This window comes from Rhinoderma darwinii, chromosome 1, assembly GCF_050947455.1.
Source record: "Rhinoderma darwinii isolate aRhiDar2 chromosome 1, aRhiDar2.hap1, whole genome shotgun sequence".
Taxonomy (NCBI): Eukaryota; Metazoa; Chordata; class Amphibia; order Anura; family Rhinodermatidae; genus Rhinoderma; species Rhinoderma darwinii.
The window spans coordinates 631,851,434-631,874,471 of NC_134687.1; the positions used below are offsets into that span (position 1 = coordinate 631,851,434).

Below are 23,038 nucleotides of genomic sequence, written 5' to 3' on the forward strand. Positions count from 1 at the left end.
AGAATCAGGTAAACTGTGCATTTTTACTTTTTGTAATGTTCTGATTCAGTTCAAGGCTACGGCACTACAACTTGCAGACAATACGTACTCAGCTCTAGGAAGATTGGTGCAATTTATAAAGAGAGTGCGAGATGGATCACCGGTGATATAGCTACATACCACATATACGAGCACTAAAAACACACACACTACAGATACACACATTGCAGACACACATACATACTGCACACACTACATCTACAAAGTGCACACATACATACGCACATACTACATATTGACACACTGCATACATACATACATACATACATACATACTGCCCACACACACTGCATACATATATACATACTGCCCACACACTGCATATACACACACTGCATACATATATACTGCCCACACGCTACATATACACAAACGGCACACATATATACTACACACATACATACTGCCCACGCACTACATATACGTACGTACTGCACACATACATACATACATACATACTGCACATACATACTGCACACACATACCTACAAACATACTGCCCACACACTACATACAGTTAGGTAAAGAATTATTTGGACAGTGACAAGTTTTGGCATTTTAGCGGTTTACCAAAACATATTAAATATACAGTTATATAATCAATATGGGCTTAAAGTGCAGTCTCTCAGCTTTAATTTGTGGGTATTCACATCCTAATTTGAGGAAGGGTTTAGGAATTACAGCTCTTTAATATGTAGCTGCCCCTTTTTAAAGGGACCAAAGGTAATTGGACAATTATCTCAAAAGCTATTTAATGGACTATTCCCTCGTTAATCCATCAATTAAGCAGGTAAAAGGTCTGGAGTTGAATCCAGGTGTGGCATTTGCATTTGGAAGCGGTTGCTGTGAACCCACAACATTAGGTCAACGGAGCTATCAATGCAAGTGAAATAGACCATCATTTGGCTGAAAAAAAAAAACATATGAAATCTACCAGAGAGAAAGCACAAATGTTAGGAGTGGCCAAATCAACTGTTTGGTGCATTCTTGAAAAAAAAAAAAAAAAAAAAAAAAGGGAGCGCACTGGTGATCTTGTGAACTCCAAAAGGCCTGGACGTCCACGGAAGATAACAGCGGTGGATGGTCGCAGAATCCTTTCCATGGTGAAGAAAAACCCCTTCACACCATCTACCCAAGTGAAGAACACGCTCCTGGAAGTAGGTGTATCAGTATCTAAGTCCACCATAAGGAGAAGACTTCATGAGAGCAAATACAGAGGGTTCACCACAAGGTGCAAACCATTAATTTGCCAAACATCTAAAGCCAGCCTAGTTCCAGAACAGCAATCTTTGGACAGATGAAACCAAGATTAACCTGTACCAGAATAATGGGAAGAAAGTATGTAGAAGTCTTGGATCGGCTCATGATCTAAAGTACACTGCATCCTCTGTAAAACATGGAGGAGGCAGTGTGATGGCATGGACATGCATATCTGCCAAAGGCACTGGGTCAGTAGTCTTTATTGATGATGGTACTGAAGACAGAAGCAGCCGGATGAATTCTGAAGTGTTCTGGGATTTACTTTCTGCTCAGATTCAAACAAATGTAGCAAGGTTGATTGTCCATCTGTACTGTGAAGTGACGTCCAATGACCCAAAACATACTGCAAAAGCAACCCAGGAGTTTTTTTAAGGCAAAGAAGTGGGATATTCTGCAATGGCCAAGTCAATCACCAGATCTCAACACGATCGAGCATGCATTTCACTTGCTTAAGACAAAACTTAAGGCAGAAAAACTCACAAACAAGCAACAACTGAAGACAGCTGCAGTAAAGGCCTGGCAAAGCATCACAAAGGAGGAAACCCAGCGTTTGGTGATCTCCATGGGTTCCAGACTTCAGGCAGTCATTGCCTGCAAAGGATTCTCTACAAAGTGTTACAAGAAAACATTTCATTTATGGTAATGTTAATTTGTCCAATTACTTTTGAGCCCCTGAAATGAGGAAGTTGTTTAGAAAACCGGTTGCAAGTCCTAAACGTTTCACGGGATATATTTGTTCAACCCCATGAATTAAACCTGAAAGTCTACACTTCAATTGCATCTCGGTTGTTTCATTCAAATCCAATGTGGTGGCATTCAGAGCCCAAATAATGAAGATTGTGTCACTGTCCAAATAATTCTGGACCTAACTGTATACACACAATGCACACATACATTCTGCACACACACTACATATACACTGCACACACACACTACACATTATATATATATATATATATATATATATACATACACACACACACACACACAAACATATTCTCACACACATATTACATACACACACATCTTACATACATACACTACCGTTCAAAAGTTTGGGGTCACCCAGACAATTTAGTGTTTTCCATGAAAACTCACACTTCTATTTATCAAATGAGTTGCAAAATGACTAGAAAATATAGTCAAGACATTGACAAGGTTAGAAACAATGATTTTTATTTGAAATAATAATTTTCTCCTTCAAACTTTGCTTTAATCAAAGAATGCTCCATTTGCAGCAATTACAGCATTGCAGACCTTTGGCATTCTAGCTGTTAATTTGCTGTGGTAATCGGGAGAAATTTCACCCCATGCTTCCAGAAGGCCTTCCCACAAGTTGGATTGGCTTGATGGGCACTTCTTGCGTACCATACGGTCAAGCTGCTCCCACAACAGCTTTATGGGGTTGAGATCTGGTGACTGCGCTGGCCACTCAATTACAGATAGAATACCAGCTGCCGGCTTCTTCCCTAAATAGTTCTTGCATAATTTGGAGGTGTGCTTTGGGTCATTGTCCTGTTGTAGGATGAAATTGGCGCCAATCAAGCGCTGTCCACAGGGTATGGCATGGCGTTGCAAAATGGAGTGATAGCCTTCCTTATTCAAAATCCCTTTTACCTTGTACAAATCTCCCACTTTACCAGCTCCAAAGCAACCCCAGACCATCACATTACCTCCACCATGCTTGACAGATGGCGTCAGGCACTCTTCCAGCATCTTTTCAGTTATTCTGCGTCTCACAAATGTTCTCCTGTGTGATCCAAACACCTCAAACTTCGATTCGTCTGTCCATAACACTTTTTTCCAATCTTCCTCTGTCCAATGTCTGTGTGCTTTTGCCCATATTAATCTTTTCCTTTTATTAGCCAGTCTCAGACATGGCTTTTTCTTTGCCACTCTGCCCTGAAGGACAGCATCCCGGAGTCGCCTCTTCACTGTAGACGTTGACACTGGCGTTTTGCGGGTACTATTTAATGAAGCTGCCAGTAGAGGACCTGTGAGGCGTCTATTTCTAAAACTAGAGACTCTAATGTACTTGTCTTGTTGCTCCGTTGTGCAGCGGGGCCTCCCACTTCTCTTTCTACTCTGGTTAGAGCCTGTTTGTGCTGTCCTCTGAAGGGAGTAGTACACACCGTTGTAGGAAATCTTCAGTATCTTGGCAATTTCTCGCATGGAATAGCCTTCATTTCTAAGAACAAGAATAGACTGTCGAGTTTCACATGAAAGCTCTTTTTCTAGCCATTTTGAGAGTTTAATCGAACCCACAAATGTAATGCTCCAGATTCTCAACTAGCTCAAAGGAAGGTCAGTTTTATAGCTCCTCTAAACAGCAAAACTGTTTACAGCAGTGCTAACATAATTGCACAAGGGTTTTCAAGTGTTTTCTAATCATCCATTAGTCTTCTAACACAATGTACCATTAGAACACTGGAGTGATGGTTGCTGGAAATGGGCCTCTATACACCTATGCAGATATTGCATTAAAACCAGACGTTTGCAGCTAGAATAGTCATTTACCACATTAACAATGTATAGAGTGTATTTCTGATTAATTTAATGTTATCTTCATTGAGAAAAAACTGTGCTTTTCTTTCAAAAATAAGGAAATTTCTAAGTGACCCTAAATTTTTGAACGGTAGTGTACATTGATGCACACTCCAGTCACCTCTTTGGCTTTAGACACATTCACACTTATCTCCTTACTGCAGTCTGCTCCTCCGGCAACTTCTGTATCCTCTCACTTCTTCAGCACGGGGTAGTCTCCCAGTGCTGGGGGGAGGGATGTAAAGAGGGAGATTAGGAGCTGAAGTGGCTATCAAGGGAGTACTGGGCTGTACAGGGTTTAGGAGACATTTTAGCACCAGCAGCTATACAGGTCAGCAGTGAATACACAGTGATGGAGCAGGGTGCTGCTGACCTGTATAGCTGCTGGGCAGTGAATTAGAAGCAGAGCAGGACGCTAGGCAGGGGCTTCACACAGCAGTACAAGCTGAAGTAATGGCAGCCCAACATCCTGCTCTGCATATATTCTTCTGTGCCACATGCCATGTCCCAGCCAAACCGCGCTCTCTGCTGCTGTCATATTTCCTGCTCTCAGTAGTCCATCGTCTGCTCCTCTCTGGTGGGCAGGAGGCCCCTGCTAGTACTACACACACCAGACACGGTGCGCAGAGGCTGGGAAGGCTCGCTAACAATGTAATACATGAGAGGTCATCACGCAGCCTGCGTGTGATGAAGGCACATACAACTTGCACATGCGCAGCTCCTTGGACAACAAAAAAATATAGAAATCACGGAAACATTCTTTTTATTCCGGACACAACGGACAGTGACCAAAAGTCCTCTAATTTCACGGTCTGTGAATTAACGGACGGTTGGAAACACTGATCACCACACTCTGGAGAAATGTCTTTACAAATGTTGGTGCTTCCTCTCCTTTATTATTATTAAAAATGTTGAACTAAAACTACATCTCACTGGGAAAAAAATATATATTTTTTTCATTTTCATGGCTTAATTCTAAATAATTCAGCAAAAAAAAACCTTTAGGGTCAAAATTCTCACTATACCCCTAGATAAATTCAGGGGTGTAGTTTCCCAAATGGAGTCACTTTTGGTGGGTTTACACTGAACTAGTACTACAGGGCCTCAGCAAATGCGACATGGCGCCCAAAAACCAATCCAGATTAATATGCGCTCCAAAAGCCAAATGGCGCTTCTTCCCTTCTGAACCCTGCCGTGGGTTCAAATAGAAGTTTACACTGTGTACACAATTATTAGGCAAGTTGTATTTTTGAGGATTAATTTTATTATTGAACAACTACAGTACTGTCGGTCAATCCAAAATGTTAATAAACCTCAAACCTGAATATTTAACCCCTTAAAGACGCAGCCTAGTTTGGGCCTTAAGGCTCAGAGCCCCTTTTTCAAATCTGACATTCTTCACGCTATGTGGTAATATGTTTGGAATGCTTAAACCTATCCAAGCGATTCTGAGATTGTTTTCTCGTGAGACATTGGGCTTTATGATAGTTGTAAAATTTGGTCGATATATTCAGTGTTTATTTGTGAAAAATTGCACAATTTAGAAAAAATTTAAATGCATCTGCTTGTAAAACAGATGGTTATACAACCCAAAAGTTACTAATTCACATTTCCCATATGTCTACTTTAGATTGCCATCGTTTTTTGAAGATTCTTTTATTTTTCTTGGACGTTACAAGGCTTAGAACATAAACAGCAATTTCTATTATTTTTAAGAAAATTTCAAAAGCCTTTTTTAAGGTACCTGTTCAGTTCCGAAGTGGCTTTGAGGGGCCTATGTATTATAAACCCCCATAAAACACCCCATTTTAAAAACTAGACCCCTCAAAGTATTCAAAACAGCAATTAGAAAGTTTTTTAAACCCTTTATGCATTTCACAGGAATTAAAGCAAAGTGGAGGTGAAATTTGCACATTTCATTTTTCTTGCTGAATTTCAATTTTATTACATTTTTTTCTGTAACACAGGTTTTTACCAAAGAAACACTACTAAATATGTATTGTCCAGATTCTGCAGTTTTTAGAAATGTCCCACATGTGGCTCTAGTGTGTTCGTGGACTAAAACACAAGCCCCAGAATCAAAGAAGTACCTAGTGAATTTTGGGGCCTCTTTTTTATTACACTATATTTTAGGCAGCATGCCAGGTTTGAAGAGGTATTGAGGTGCCAAAACAGTAGAAATTCCCCATTTTGGAAACTACACCCCTCAAGGAATTAATTTATGGAATAAAATACCCAATTTTGTTTCCCAATTTGTCCTGAGTGCGGCAATATCCCATTTGTGGTGATAAACTGCCGTTTGGGCCCTTGGGAGGGCTCAGAAGGAAAGGACCACCATTTGGCCTACTGGGGATTTTCTGGTGCTGTCATGTATGCAGAAGCCCCTGAGGTACCAGTACAGTTTAAACCCCCAAGAAGTGACCCCTTTTAAAAACTTCACCCCTTAGTGACCAGCCTATTTTAAACCTTAATGACCGAGCCATTTTTTACGTTTTTCCATCTTCGCATTCCAAGAGCTCTAACTTTTTTATTTTTGCTTCGACATAGCTGTTTAAGGTCTTGTTTTTTGCGGGACAAGTTGTATTTTTTTAATAGCACCATTTTGAGGTACATATTATTTATGGATTAACTTTTATAAACTTTTTTTTTGGGGGGGGGGGGGGAATAGAAAAAAACCCTGAAATTTCGCCACTCTTTTTCGCGTCTTAAATCTACGCCGTTTACCGTATGATATAAATAACACTAACTTTATTCACCAGGTTTTTACGATTGCAACGATACCAAATTTGTATAGTTTTTGTATGTTTTACTACTTTTACACAGTAAAAACCCTTTTTTTTTCAAAATTATTTGTTTTTGTGTCTGAATATTTGAAGAACCGTAACGTTTTTATTTTTTCGCCGATGCGGTTGTATGAGGGTTTTTTTTTGCGGGAAGACTTGTAGTTTTTATTGGTACCATTTTGGAGTAGATGTGACTTTTTGATCACTTTTTATCACATTTTTTTAAAGTCAGGATTCACCGAAAACAGCAATTTTTCCATAGTTTTTTATTACATTTTTTACGGCGTTCACCGTGCGGGTTAAATAATGTAATAGATTTATAGTCGGGGTCGTTACGGACGCGGCGATACCAAATATGTGTAACTTTTTTACTTTATTTTGTTTTTTTAATAATAAAGCATTTTGTAAGGGGAAATGGTGCGTTTTTCATTTTTTTTTTTGTAATTTTTTTTTAATTAACTTTATTAAACTTTTTTTTTACTTTTTTACTAGTCCCACTAGGGGACTTTAATACGCGATTCTCCGATCGCTATTATAATACACTGCAATACTTTTGTATTGCAGTGTATTACTGCCTGTCCGTTTAAAACGGACAGTCATCTGCTAGGTCATGCCTCCGGCATGATCTAGCAGGCATTCGCTACAGGCAGACCTGGGGGCCTTTATTAAGCCCCCGGCTGCCATTGGAGACACAGGGCGATCTTATCGCCGGGTGTGGGTGAGAGAGGGAGCTCCCTCCCTCTCTCTAAAACCACTCAGATGCGGTGCACACTATTGTGCACCGCATCTGAGGGGTTAAACGGGTGAGATCGATACTTATATCGATCTCACACGGCAGAGCAGGGACACCCCCAGCTGCCCTGATGCTGTGCCGTAAAAAGGCATATGCATCAGAATAAAGCCCGTTAGTGGCCGCCGTTAAAAGGCGTATTGGCGGTCACTAACGGGTTAAACCTTTAGGTGTTTCACAGGAATTTAGAACAAAGTAGAGGTGAAATTGACATTTTTTTTTTTTTGTCAGAAAATCCTTTTAATTCCTGTAAAACAGAACGCAACTCAATACTTATTGCCCAGATTCTGCAGTTTTGAGAAATATCCCACATGTGGTCCTAGTGTGGTAATGGACTGAAACACCGGCCTCAGAAGCAAAGGAGCACCTAGTGGATTTTGAGGCCTCCTTTTTATTAGGCACCATGTCCAGTTTGAAGAGGTCTTGTGGTGCCAAAACAGTGGAAACCCCCCAAAAGTGGCCCCATTTTGGAAACTAGAGCAAGTCGTAGTTTTCATGGGGTGCATGCGACTTTTTGATCAGTTTTTATTCTATTTTTAAGAGGCGTGGTGACTAAAAAACAGCAATTCTACTATTGTTTTTTTTATTCTATTTTTTTACAGCGTACACTGTGCGCTATAAATGACATTCACTTTATTCTGCGGGGCGATACGATTACGGCGATACCATATGTGTATAGTTCTTTTTATGTCTTATGGCGTTTGCACAATAAAATACTTTTTGTAAAAAATCTGTAATGATGGGGGTAGGGAAACGGACAAGTGAGCCCTAATCTACCTGCCACTCTGTCCCTGCCTACTTGCAACGACCCGCTGTACAACTGGGCGACGTTGTACGACGGGGTACAACTGGGCGGCGGTCCCTACGCTCAGTAAGTGCACGAGACAAACAGACAAGGGTACACAAAGCAAACGGAAAAGGGGCAGTTGCCCACGGCAACACCGTGAGCAACAAGAGTGGTGAACGAGCTGAGTCAAACCAGGAGTGTACGAGGTACCAAAACGCAGAGCAGGAGAGTAGTCAGTAAGCCAGGGTCAGTATGGAGCAGGCTCAAATAGTCAGAAGCTGTAGCTGGGCCAGGAAACCACACGAGAAGAATCACAAGCAAAGGAGGAACAGGAAAGGCAGGTATAAATAGACAGAGGGTGGGCGCTAGCTCCGTCTGGCCAGGCTGCGATAGGCTCTCACACTCCTAAGCCTGCCAGCCTGAGTGGTGGAAGCTGGAGTCAGTCTCAGAGACATAGACTCAGGTGCAGACTGATTGCCTATGGGCGTATACACAGAAGTTGTGCCTGGCAGATCCTTTACAAAATCATTTACTTTTTGTGTTCCCTTATTCTAAGAGCAATAACTTTTTAATTTTTCCATCAAGAAAGCCGTGCGAGGACTTGTTTTTTTGCGTAATGAACTGTAGTTTCGATCAGTACCATTTTTAGGTACATTCGACTTTTTCATCTATTTTATTCCATTTTTTGGGAGGTGAAGTGACCAAACAATTGTGATTCTGGTATGGTTTATTATTATTTTCTTTTATAGCGTTCACCGCGCGGGATAAATAACAAAATCATTTTGTAGTTCAGGCCGTTACGGACGCGGCGATACCAATTATGTATAGTTTATTTGTTTATTTATTTTTATTAATAATAATGGACTGATAAGGGAAAAAGGGGGATTTTTATTTTCTTATTTTTACACAACTTTTTTTTTACTTTATTACTTTGTCCCACTTGGGGACTTGAGGGCAGGAGGCCCTGATCGCAATTCTAAGACACTGCACTACATGCATAGTGCAGTGTATTAGAGCTGTCAGCTACTCACTGACAGCATGCATAGTGGGTCATGACTTAGTCAGGGCCCACTAGGCTTCCGTAGATAGCATAGCCGGACACCATTGTTAGGCGTCCGGTTGCCATAGCAACCATCGCTGCTCGCTATCATGTAGCGGCCCGTCGATGATGGTTTAACCCCTAAGAAGCCGCGATCACTATTGAAGGGGTTAATCACTATTTTAAGGGGTTAATCAGCGGGGACACAGCGATCGGTCCCCGCTATGGGAGTTGCGGCAACCACTGTACAAGACAGCAGCTGTCACAGCTCCTGTATGTGTCGGGAAGACGGCAGAAATGGCCGTACCTCCCGTGACATACTATTCCGTCATGGAGCGCGAACGGGATGGTTTCCATGACGGAATAGTACGTCACTGAGCGCGAAGGGGTTAAGAAAGTGAAAGTAAGGTTTAATATCTATGTGTGCAGAATTATTATGTAACTAAGGCTTCATGCACATATCAGTATTATGGTCAGTATTTTGCTTCAGTATTTGGAAGCCCAAACCAGTAGTGGAATATAAACAGAGAAAACCTATAATGGAAAGATTTGCACCACTTCCATGTTTTGGACCCGCTCCTGGTTTTGGCTTCCAAATACTGAAGCAAAATACTGACCAGAATACGGACATGTTCAGAAGGCCTTAGTGAAAAAGAAAAATGTTCCCATTTCACTTGTTTATTTTCATCTTTTAAAGTGAGAAGAATAAACAAACTCAAAATGTACTAAACATTTCCAAAAAAAAACAAAATCAGTGACCAATATAGCCACCCTTCTTTTCAATAACAGTCATAAGCCTTCCATCCATAGAGTCTGTCCTGAGGATAGGCCATCAATTTTTAGTGGCTGGAAAACCACTTTTTACAGGTCCCTAAGAAAATAGGCTTTTGCAATTTTCTTAAAAATGTGAGAAATTGCTGCTAAAGTTATAAGCCTTGTAACGGTCATGATCCGTAGGTATGTGGACCCACTAGGCCGCACCGCCGTAGCAGCTGGCCAAACAGTCCTAGTACAATAGTACCTTAATAGTGCAGACAGTAATGGAGGCTCGGCAGAGATGAAATTGTAGACACCAGACGCGGCGTATATCAGCAGGCGTGACCGGTGGCACAACACGACTCCAACAGGTTAAGGCACAGGAACAGATAAAACACGGGATACAGGTAGCAGGGCACGGGAACAACAGGAACAGGATAACACTAAGGGACCATTTGCGGAGACTAAAATGGGTAAACACAACAACGCTTAGGCAATGAGTGAAAGGGCAGAGCCCTTTTTATAGTCCAGGGTGATCATGGGCAAATTACAGATCTTACTCATGTGTGTGCACTAGCCCTTTAAGGCCGGACGTGAGCGCGCGCGCACCCTATGGAAACCAGTGCAGCGATGTGGAAGTGTGTGCCAGCGTCTCTCAGGAGGGACATGCCGCCCGGCACTCACTCGTCCATGGCCTTGGCCGTCGGGGTGCAGGTAAGAACGACGGGGCCGCGGCTGTGGACGTCACAGTAACGTCCTAGAAAAATAGATGGATGCTAAAAAAAAAAAACTAGGCCAACATAAAGTAGACATATAGGAAATGTTAGCTAGTAACTATTATCTGTGGAATAACATTCTGTCCTAGAAGCAGACACATAATTTTGGAAAAATGCAAATTATTAAAAAAATATTCTGAATTTGAGTTTTTCACAAATAAATACAGAATGTATCGATTACATTTTACCACTAACATAAAGTACAATGCATCACGAGAAAGCAAACAATCTCAGTATCGCTTTGATAAGTAAAAGCACTACAAAGTTATAACCACTGCAGCAGGGTTAAAGCGTACCTGCTCTTTGCAAACGTTTTTACCCAAAGATCACAGTCTTGTACATGAAAGCTGGCTGAGTGGTTTCTGTGTTAATAAAATATGTATAACCTTACTTTTCCATGATCATCGATCCTGTTTTTGCTGCTCTGCACATATAAATGCACTGGATAGCAGGGGCTTTGTCCTGTGCTCCCAATCTTGCCAGCACTCCTCAGGCGCGCTCCTGTGCACAGGCTTCTCATTACCCAGAGCCTGTGTTTCCTGTACTGCAGCCTCCAATCTGGACTTTGCAGGTGAAAAAGAATCTTCCCTCTCGTTCGGTCTATGCTATAACTGCTTATTTTTCAGAGGCTGTAATCTGTAGATTTTTGTTGTGATTCCAAATACTCCTAATATTACATATCGACGTGGTAGGAACCTTCGTGAATTCCTAACACGCAGTCATTATTCTAGACCGTCGATTCCTCGTAACACTTGCCTTCCATCGCCAACTTTAGGCTCCTTTCCTTGTGGCAGATGTTCTTTCTGCATGTATATGCCCAAGACAAAGTTTTTCAGTAATCCCCCAGACGGTCATAACTATACCATCAGACATTTTATCAATTGTCAGAGTAGTGGCGTTGTATATGTCGCCAGATGCCCTTGCCCCAAATTGTATGTGGGCAAGACTATCCAACAACTCAGGAGAAGGATCTCTAAACATGTCAGTAACATCAATACAAAAGAGGATACTCCCCTCTCCAGACATGTGAGATCCTTCCATGAGGGCGATCCTAAAGCTCTCCAATTTTGGGGCATCACCCAGGTAAAACTGGGTCCGAGGGCTGGCAACCTAGACAAGAAGCTATTACAGGAGGAAGCCCGTTGGATACATAGGCTGAATTCTCTCAGCCCCAACTGACTCAATGAAGGCTTTACTTTTATGGCCTTCTTATAGATTCCCCTTTGAATTATGACATTACTGTCAGACAGATAGTGGACTAAACCGAGTAACTAATAATTATATACATACACCTTGTTCAATAACTTCTGATGTATACCTACACATTTTACAATCATTTATAAATTGTCAATGTTATCACTGATACTGGCATACAACCTAGTAATTTGATTCCTTCCTCCTTCCTTTCATTTTTTCATTATTTGATCATGATCCACTCGAGATATGGCTATCCCTACGTTATATTCAATGACAACCATTACATGGTGTCCGTTCAAATATCTAAATTCACAATTTCCAGCTGTTTGCATTATGTCCCGTTCTTACATTCTTACTGTCATCCAATCATATTAGTGGCCCCGCTGTATTAAAAATAGTGATCTATCTCCCTTCGTAATTACTATTGGTTCCTTCGTGCAGGCACTGATGTGCTGCGTTTGAAGGACATCAGTGTACAATACCTCCATTAAGAGTAATACTCATGCAAGTTCTCTCCATCTCTCGTACTAACAACATACGTCTCGAATAGGAGACGGCGGTGGCATTTGCAGTCATTCGTTTTGACTGCTACACGCATGCGCGTGATGCGTGCGATGATTGGCTGCTGGTCTGATGTATCTCTTTGGCCATTCAACGTGTCAATCATTTGACATGGAGGCCCGACGTATGGGACGAGCCATGATTGGTGCTGAGGAGTGATGACACTTTCATGTGCAGCACGCACAAGTCTATATAAGGAGGAGGAAAACAAACGTGCGCTCAGTAGCCCCGAATTATCCCCTGAGGACGCTGCTTGTGCAGCGAAACATGTTGGGGGGGCTATCGCCATTTTAATATTAACTGACGGTTCAGCGATCCATCTTACTCCAGTGTGACAGCACGAGCTAAACGGCAGTCTGCAGCGGCCGAATCAGCTTGTCACTCTGTATTGTAGCGATGTGCTACGCACACTCATTTGATCTCCTATGACAACGCTGGCCGTCCTTTGAAAACAATTTTAACTTTCTGTTTGTTGTATGTCCTTCATTTAGATACACTAATAAAAGTTACATTTTAATCTAAACAGTGGTTGGGAAATTGGGACCTTTGTGCTTAGGCATATTAGTTGTTGTTGATAATATATCCCTGCCAACCACTAGGGGTCTCCCCTTGTCTCTCTGTAGATAGCATTTATCCTTTCTACAGAGCTCCTGGCTTATAAATCTACTCACCCTCCCCCGTCCCCCCCGCTTTGTCTGTATGGGTATCGTAACTAGCATCTTCTATATAGTGAGCGGTTAATGTAATCTACCGAGCTCCTGGCTTGTAGGGGTCATACATTATATGGGTATCGTAAAGGGCGATCCTCTGCATAGTCTATGAAAGAGATCTTCGTTACGATACCCAAAGAGACAAGTGGAGGGTGAGGGGGGGGGGCAGTTATATTACACATACAAGGAGAGAGAGCCATACCATAGGAAGATTTTGCATTTTGTTGGATTATATTTCACTACAGACTTTTATGTAACATGTGGCCGCAGCATTCTTGGGCAAAAAAAAAAAAAGTGCTGTAAGAAACCACTCTAAGGGCTGGTCCACACGTGGTAATTTGTTTCAGGTTTTCCCCATTGAATTTAAAGAAGATATAAAACAAACAACAAAGTGTAACTTTTGCGGCAAAATCGCGACTTCGGAAAAAAACAAAACACCTCACACTTACCTGACATTCAGCAGGCTGGCCCCCTGGTATGATGTTTCATACCATGTGACCGCTACAGCCAATGACAGGCTGTAGCGGCGGTCACATGGGATTAAAACATCATCTCAGGAGGCCGGCCAGGATGACGTCAGAGGGCTGGCATCCTGGGATGATGTTTCATCCCATGTGACCGCTGCTGCAGCTACTCACAGGCTGCAGCGGACTCCTGGGATAAAACGTTATCCCAGGAGGCCGGCTCATGCCACAGCGAACATCCTGGGCGTAAAACTGCACCACTATTGGTGCGGTTTTTCACCCGGAATTCCCTGCGGATACGCGGTGTACCTTTATGCAGTGTATCCGCCCCGTGTGAACTTACCCATAGTGTCAAGACTGGAAGTGTCAAAGCGAGCCCCTATAAGCATTGATTGTTGTGTTTAAGTGGTTAAACTGAGTTTTCTCAGATCTCGGCTGTTAGTGCAGCGGTGAATAGTAGCTGGTGCCCCCAAAAAATTTATACTAAGCCTAGAGCATGACAGGATTCATAGAACACCTTGTAGAGAACTTCTATGTGCAGTAACAGCTCACTCAAGTCCTGCACTATGTATAACACATTGTCTGCAGTGTTAGGCTGGATTCACACGAGCACATTACGTCCGGAATGGACGGAACGTATTTCGGGCCGCAAGTCCCGGACCGAACACACTTCAGGGAGTCGGGCTCCTAGCATCATAGTTATGTACGACGCTAGGAGTCCCTGCCGGACAACTGTCCCATACGGTAATCATGTTTTCAGTACAGGACAGTAGTTCCATGGAGAGGCAGAGACTCCTAGCATCGTACATAACTATGATGCTAGGAGCCTGGCTCCCTGCAGTGTGTTCGGTCCGAGACTTGCGGCCGAAATACGTTCCGTCCATAGTGTACGTAATGTGCTCGTGTGAATCCAGCCTTAGGCCTCATACACACGACCGTAGCCATGTGCGCGGCTGTGATTTTCAGGTCGGTCGGCCACGGAGTGACACCCGCGAGCTTCCCACAAATCTCGGGCCGTGCACATGGCCGCGTGCATGATTTCCTACGAGCCTGTACCGTAGAACATGGCCGTTATAAGACATGTCCGTTCTTTCTGTGGTCCGGGCTCCTGGGCCATGCACGGACCATGGAAACCACGGTCTTGTGCATGGGCCTATAGGAACGAATGGGGCCGCAATTTTCCTGCAGATTTTCGGGGGAATTGCGGCCGCAAAAGCACGTTTGTGAGCATGGGGCCTTACTGTAATGTAGAACCAAGGAGGGACCTTACCTTTAGGCCCCATGCACACCACCGTAAAATCCCCGTAATTACAGTCCCATTTATGCCTACGGGAGGGTGTCCGTGCCGTGGAAAACTGCCGAAAAAAATAGGACATGTCCTATTTTTTTATTTTATGGACCGTGCTCATACTTTGCAATGGGAGAACAGCTCGTAAAGATGGCCGGCTATCCGCGGCCGGCCGTGCCCGTAATTATGGGCAAAGTAATGTGCATGAAGCCTAAGAAACCTAAGAATTAACTTTCTAAATTGATTATTACTTACCTGTGGTAACACCTCCTGAAATTTCTTCCTCTACTTCACTCTTACACGGTTGATCGCACCTCACCCGCTCTTCTTCTTCATCCTCTACTTTAATATTAGTCAGATCTTCCCCCTGATTTCACATATGTAACAATTCAATACAATACAGGAGAGAGTGCGAAGAATCTACAACATAAGAAACCACCAAAATCTATGACCAGATCTATGACTGCAGGACCAAATAGATCCACACCCCCGTATATAGATCTGGTATAGGGCTCAGCTTCATCTACCTGATGATTCTCTGGGACATCGTGATTTTCCTCTGGACAGTCCTGGGAATACAGAGGACTGGGACATCTCTCTGGTGGATTTCTTCTACTGGATCCATCTGTAGGAAACACACATTGACTGAATAGATGACTACTGTATGTCTATATATCAGACACTACTCCTCTTCACCTTCAATTCTATGTTTATTTATCAGAGCTAATATTACAATATTGTGGTCCTCACTCCCTGTGCCAAGGTCCCAGCGCCGCAGTCGGAATAGGGACTACCAGAGTGAATGGTGGGGCACCGACAGATCCCTGCTCCATCATAATATTTAATTGCATCCGCAACCTAAGATTACAGATACAATTGAAAGTGGCAGGGTGCAGTGGGAACCCTGCCAAACCGAAAAATTCTCAGGGCATTAGCCTGGCATGTGCTGGAATGATGCCCCTGCTTATTATGAAATTCTAACTTTCAAGAGCGAGAACCCACAGTGATGAGAAACAATTACTCCAAGTTTTCTCTTCACAAGGGATGGGAAACCACTAAGGTGTCGGCGAAAGCTCTAAGTTTATATAACCCCAAGTTATTGCAAATGGGGGGGGGGAAAGGAAAATATATGATTACATTTACTGGTAACAGGTTTTGGTGGGACCATGACAGCACTAAGAGAGATACGACACACACTGCCCTCCTCAATATGTACAATGATCAGACATGACCAGTTTTGACCTTCATCACAGAGCCTTATTTTTCTAATCTGACATGTGTCACTTTATGTGGTAACTAGCAATAAAGCGCATTGTGTGAAAAAATACAACGGGCTCTAGAAAAGTCTGCCACCTATATGCAATCACTGTCCCCTGGGTATGCCACCATCCTTTCCCCTGCAAGCCATCACTGTCCCCTGGGTATTCAATCACTCTACCCTAGGTATGCCATCACTGTCCCATGGGCTTTCCATTACTATACCCTGGGTATAGTTATAGTTACATACATAGTTACATAGTTAGTACGGCTGAAAAAAGACATGTCCATCAAGTTCAACCAAGGGACGGGAAAAATTTCTACACATAGGAGCGAATACTTTTTTGTTCTAGGAAATTATCTAACCCTTTTTTAAAGCCATCTACTGTCCCTGCTGTGACCAGCTCCTACGGTAGGCTATTCCATAGATTCACAGTTCTCACAGTAAAGAAGGCTTGTCGCCTCTGCAGGTTGAACCTTTTTTTCTCCAGACGGAGGGAGTGCCCCCTTGTTTTTTGAGGGGGTTTTACAAGGAACAGGATTTCACCATATTTTTTGTATGTGCCATTAATATATTTATATAAATTAATCATGTCCCCCTTTAGTCGTCTTTTTTCAAGGCTAAATAGGTTTAATTCTTTTAATCTTTCCTCATAACTTAGATTCTCCATGCCCCTAATTAGCTTCAATGCTCTTCTTTGTATTTTTTCCAACTCCAGGGCATCCTTTCTATGAACTGGAGCCCAGAACTGGACTGCATATTCTAGATGAGGCCTCACTAATGCTTTGTAAAGTGGTAATATTACATCCCTGTCCCGCGGGTCCATGCCTCTTTTAATACACGACAATATCTTGCTGGCCTTTGAAGCAGCTGATTGACACTGCATGCTGTTATTTAGTTTATGATTTACAAGTACACCCAGATCCTTCTCAACAAGTGAATCCGCCAGTGTAGCTCCCCCTAGGACATATGATGCATGCAAGTTGTTGGTACCCAGATGCATAACTTTACATTTATCTACATTAAACTTCATATGCCAAGTGGACGCCCAAACACTTAGTTTGTTTAAATCTGCCTGTAATTCATGAACATCTTCCATAGTCTGAACTATATTACATAGCTTGGTGTCATCTGCAAAAATAGAAATAGTGCTATTAATCCCATCCTCTATGGTATGCAATCACTGTCCCCTGGGTATGCCACCACTCTGTCGCCTGGATATTCCATTAGTGTCATCTGTATGCCACCACTCTGTCGCCTGGGTATGCCATCATTCTCCCCTGTATGCCATCACCTTCCCCTGGTTATGCTATTAATGACCCCTGGGTATGCCATCCCCGTCCCGAGTATTCCATCACTACCCCCTGTATGCCATCACTGTTCCCTGGGTACACCACCACTCTGTTGCCTGTATGCCATCACTGTCCCCTGTATGCCATCACTGTCCCGTGTGTTACCACTTTACCCCCTGAATGACATCACTCTGTCCCCTGAGTATACCATCATTCTCCCCTGTATGCCATCACTCTCCCCTATATGTGACCATTCTCCCCTGTATGCCATCACTGTCCCATATATGCCACCACTCGGTCCCCTGGGTATGCCATCCCTGTCCCCTAGGTATTCCATCACTGTCTACTGTATGACATTGCTGTCCCTGGGTGGTATACTACCACTCTGTTGCCTGTATGCCATCACAAACCCCTGTGTGTCACACTACCCCCTGTATGCCATCACTGTCCCCAGTGTGTCAACACTCTACCCCAGGTATGCCCATTGTACAAGAAATATAATGGGCTCTAGAAAACTCTTGTTGGTCAATTCTTTCATTTTGTAGGATGATAATCCTCCCAGGGCAGGAGACAAGGACCCTTTCCGCGTGTTGCTTCATAGTTATTTATTTTAATGATTTTTTTTTTTGCTCCCCCCATATATATTTATACTGACTGTATCCACACACTGCCCTCCAGGTAGTGATAGACCTCCCTACTCAATACCCGTCTAATGGCACAACGTAACCCGCTCTACGCCCACGCTGGAATTTCACGCCTTTGAATAGTTTCTTCAGGTTGTTCTTGCTGTCTGTCTCTGGGTGGTCTTTGTGCCTTTCGATTGTGGAGACGTGCCCTTCTTTCGGGGCTCATGTTTTGTGCTTCTACAATATTCACATTACACGTGCGTTGAGATTCAGCTCCAATTTGTTGTGGTGACATTTCATTATGATGATCAGACAAACACTGAAGCTCAGCATTTCTTTCCCATGCAATTCGTTGTGGTCACCTTGCTCTGTTATAATTGACCTTTGGCATTCGGTTACATGACATCCATGGGCTGACAATAGAAATAACGCTGGAATTATCCACTTGTATTACGTTGCTGTCTATCTCTAGGTGTTGTTGTCATGCACATAGCAACCAATCAGAGGTCATTTGTTCTTTAATTAAACTGCTGTGGTAAAATGAAAGCTGTGCTGTGATTGGTTGTTATGGGCAACAAACAGTTTTTGTTTTAGACAGTTTGGATAAATCTGCTCACTAAAAAACACATTTAATAGGAGAAACGGTAAGCAGCATTTTCACGAACTAAACCAACAACACCCTCAGGTAGGGTATAAAATATTCTTCTAAACTTTCCCTCTTTTTTTGTTACCAATTACCTATATTTTTTTTTTTAAAACATCGCCTCCAAAGTCATATTGAAACTAGCTGAGAAGAGCCACACGCTGCCCGTTCTCTGAGATGAAGAGCCCCACCCTGCCCGTTCTGAGGAGTAAGACTGAGAAGCTGGAGGGGGGAGGGGGTCACTTCAAATCTTCATAGTTGGGAATGGGATCTGTATCTGCAGCTCGCATCCCCAACTATGTCTTTAACTGCCTGTATCTCCTTTAACTGCCTGTATCTCCAGTTCTATAGCACCTAGGACTGTGATGCTCCAGAGCTAAGATTTATCTTTAAAACTACACCACAACCATGGTTCTATAGAGTCAAAGATAGTGCCCCTAGAGGCTGAAGTGACCTCTCCAGCCTCTCAGCCGGACTCCTCCTCCAATAACAGGTAGTGTGGGACTCCTCCTCCTCCACAGGTAACAGGCAGTGTGGGACATCTCCTCCTCCTCAGGTAACAGGCAGTGTGGGACACCTCCTCCTCCTCAGGTAACAGGCAGTGTGGGACACCTCCTCCTCCTCCTCAGGTAACAGGCAGTGTGGGACACCTCCTCCTCAGGTAACAGGCAGTGTGGGACACCTCCTCCTCCTCCTCAGGTAACAGGCAGTGTGGGACACCTCTTCCTCCTCCTCAGGTAACAGGCAGTGTGGGACACCTCTTCCTCCTCCTCAGGTAACAGGCAGTGTGGGACACCTCCTCCTCCTCCTCCTCAGGTAACAGGCAGTGTGGGACACCTCCTCCTCCTCAGGTAACAGGCAGTGTGGGACACCTCCTCCTTCTCCTCAGGTAACAGGCAGTGTGGGACACCTCCTCCTTCTCCTCAGGTAACAGGCAGTGTGGGACACCTCCTCCTTCTCCTCAGGTAACAGGCAGTGTGGGACACCTCCTCCTTCTCCTCAGGTAACAGGCAGTGTGGGACACCTCCTCCTCAGGTAACAGGCAGTGTGGGACACCTCCTCCTCAGGTAACAGGCAGTGTGGGACACCTCCTCCTCAGGTAACAGGCAGTGTGGGACACCTCCTCCTCAGGTAACAGGCAGTGTGGGACACCTCCTCCACAGGTAACAGGCAGTGTGGGACACCTCCTCCTCAGGTAACAGGCAGTGTGGGACACCTCCTCCTCAGGTAACAGGCAGTGTGGGACACCTCCTCCTCAGGTAACAGGCAGTGTGGGACACCTCCTCCTCAGGTAACAGGCAGTGTGGGACACCTCCTCCTCAGGTAACAGGCAGTGTGGGACTCCTCCTCCTCAGGTAACAGGCAGTGTGGGACACCTCCTCCTCAGGTAACAGGCAGTGTGGGACACCTCCTCCTCAGGTAACAGGCAGTGTGGGACACCTCCTCCTCAGGTAACAGGCAGTGTGGGACACCTCCTCCTCAGGTAACAGGCAGTGTGGGACACCTCCTCCTCAGGTAACAGGCAGTGTGGGACACCTCCTCCTCAGGTAACAGGCAGTGTGGGACACCTCCTCCTCAGGTAACAGGCAGTGTGGGACACCTCCTCCTCAGGTAACAGGCAGTGTGGGACACCTCCTCCTCAGGTAACAGGCAGTGTGGGACACCTCCTCCTCAGGTAACAGGCAGTGTGGGACACCTCCTCCTCCTCAGGTAACAGGCAGTGTGGGACACCTCCACCTCCTCAGGTAACAGGCAGTGTGGGACACCTCCTCCTCCTCAGGTAACAGGCAGTGTGGGACACCTCTTCCTCCTCCTCCTCAGGTAACAGGCAGTGTGGGACACCTCCTCAGGTAACAGGCAGTGTGGGACACCTCCTCCTTCTCCTCAGGTAACAGGCAGTGTGGGACACCTCCTCCTTCTCCTCAGGTAACAGGCAGTGTGGGACACCTCCTCCTCAGGTAACAGGCAGTGTGGGACACCTCCTCCTTCTCCTCAGGTAACAGGCAGTGTAGGACACCTCCTCCTCCTCAGGTAACAGGCAGTGTGGGACACCTCCTCCTCAGGTAACAGGCAGTGTGGGACACCTCCTCCTCAGGTAACAGGCAGTGTGGGACACCTCCTCCTCAGGTAACAGGCAGTGTGGGACACCTCCTCCTCAGGTAACAGGCAGTGTGGGACACCTCCTCCTCCTCAGGTAACAGGCAGTGTGGGACACCTCCTCCTCAGGTAACAGGCAGTGTGGGACACCTCCTCCTCCTCAGGTAACAGGCAGTGTGGGACACCTCCTCCTCCTCAGGTAACAGGCAGTGTGGGACACCTCCTCCTCCTCAGGTAACAGGCAGTGTGGGACACCTCCTCCTCCTCAGGTAACAGGCAGTGTGGGACACCTCCTCCTCCTCAGGTAACAGGCAGTGTGGGACACCTCCTCCTCCTCAGGTAACAGGCAGTGTGGGACACCTCCTCCTCCTCAGGTAACAGGCAGTGTGGGACACCTCCTCCTCCTCAGGTAACAGGCAGTGTGGGACACCTCCTCCTCCTCCTCAGGTAACAGGCAGTGTGGGACACCTCCTCCTCCTCCTCAGGTAACAGGCAGTGTGGGACACCTCCTCCTCCTCCTCAGGTAACAGGCAGTGTGGGACACCTCCTCCTCCTCCTCAGGTAACAGGCAGTGTGGGACACCTCCTCCTCCTCAGGTAACAGGCAGTGTGGGACACCTCCTCCTCCTCAGGTAACAGGCAGTGTGGGACACCTCCTCCTCCTCAGGTAACAGGCAGTGTGGGACACCTCCTCCTCCTCAGGTAACAGGCAGTGTGGGACACCTCCACCTCCTCAGGTAACAGGCAGTGTGGGACTCTTCTCAGATAATTTGCAAATTACTTTGGAGACAATTTTTTTTATAGGTAAACTGACAATTATTATTATTAACATAAAAGAGGGAAAGATAAGAAGGATATTTCATACCCTCCCTGGGGGTCCTTTGGGTCTAGTGGTGAAATTGCTAGTGACAGGTGCCCCCTAGAATAGTCCATGTAAGGAGATGAGGCAGGCTGAGAAGTCGTGACTCAGCAGTTAGGCCCTTTTCACACGACAGGGATTCTCGGCGGTGTGACAGCTGTTCTTCGAACGGCCGTCACACGGCCTCAGTAGGAACAATTGACCCCAAATGGGGCTATTCACACCGCCGATTTTTGGACGGGCGGGTAAGCCGGGACGTCAAAAAATTGAACGTGCCCAATTTTGGGCCGTTTTCTCACTGTCCAATCAGCTACAGACAGTGTCACAGCAAGAGCTGGAGAGAGGAGAGATCACACTCTCTTGGGAGATCACACATTCTTGTACTTGTCTGCCAACCTGGCAAGGGGGCATGTCACTTCTACGGACAGTGCAAGAGCTGGAGAGGAGATCGCGCATGTGCGCTCTCCAGCTCTTGCACTATCCGTAGCAGTGACACGCCCCCTTGCCAGTTCGGAAGACAAGTACAAGACTGTGTGATCTCTCGCGAGAGATCAGATTTGCCCTTGTCTGCCGAGAGCTGAAGAGAGTGTGCGCACGCACACGCTCTTCTCTCTCCAGCTCTTGCTGTGACACTGTCCGTAGCTGATTAGACAGTGTCACAGCCATGTTACACGCCCCCTTGCCATTACACGCCCCATTGACAGTTCAGGGGATTATTTAAATATCGGTCACCAAATATAATGGCATCGATATCTAAATAATAGAGGAGGGTAGAATTTTTTTTAAAGTGCCCCAACTCAGCTGCACATGTATGGGCGGGTGAAAGGTTCCCTTTAATCCTTTTTTTTTCAGAAACAACTTAATATTTACTATCTTGCTTCTGCAGTTTTTAGAAATATCCCATATGTGGCCCTAGTGTGCTTGACAAACACATGTCCCAGAAATGAGGAGGAACTTTGTGGATTTTGAGGCCTCTTTTTTATTAGGATGTTTTTCAGGCACCAATATAGATTTTCAGAGGCCTTAAGGTACCAAAACATAAGAAATATCCCTCAATAAAGACCCCATTTTGGAAGAAACACCCACAAGAAATGCATCTAGGGGTGTAATGAGCATATTGACCCCCACATGTGTTTAATAGGTTTTATTAGAATTGGGCTGTAAAAATGAAAAATTACATGTTTCCATTTAGATGTCGTTTTAGCTCAAAATTTCTACAAGAAATAAACAAGAAAAAGCCCTTCATCTGTAAAGCAATTTCTCCTGAATA

At 44.6% G+C, this 23,038-nt stretch overlaps 1 protein-coding gene and 1 pseudogene across 5 annotated transcripts in view; one reads left to right on the forward strand and one right to left on the reverse strand.

Moving 5' to 3' along the window:
• The window catches only part of LOC142656808 (uncharacterized), a 609,035-nt pseudogene that overhangs the window by 493,642 nt on the left and 92,355 nt on the right, over window positions 1-23,038 (forward strand).
• The window catches only part of LOC142666282 (uncharacterized), a 55,926-nt gene that overhangs the window by 17,790 nt on the left and 15,098 nt on the right, over window positions 1-23,038 (reverse strand). For all 5 annotated transcript variants that reach the window (XM_075846523.1, XM_075846599.1, XM_075846303.1 and 2 more), the window contains 2 exons: window positions 15,522-15,619; window positions 15,250-15,361 (listed from right to left, as the gene is read on the reverse strand). In XM_075846523.1, coding sequence (XP_075702638.1) covers window positions 15,250-15,361; window positions 15,522-15,619 — 210 coding nt within the window. The remainder of the gene's footprint in view (window positions 1-15,249; window positions 15,362-15,521; window positions 15,620-23,038) is intronic.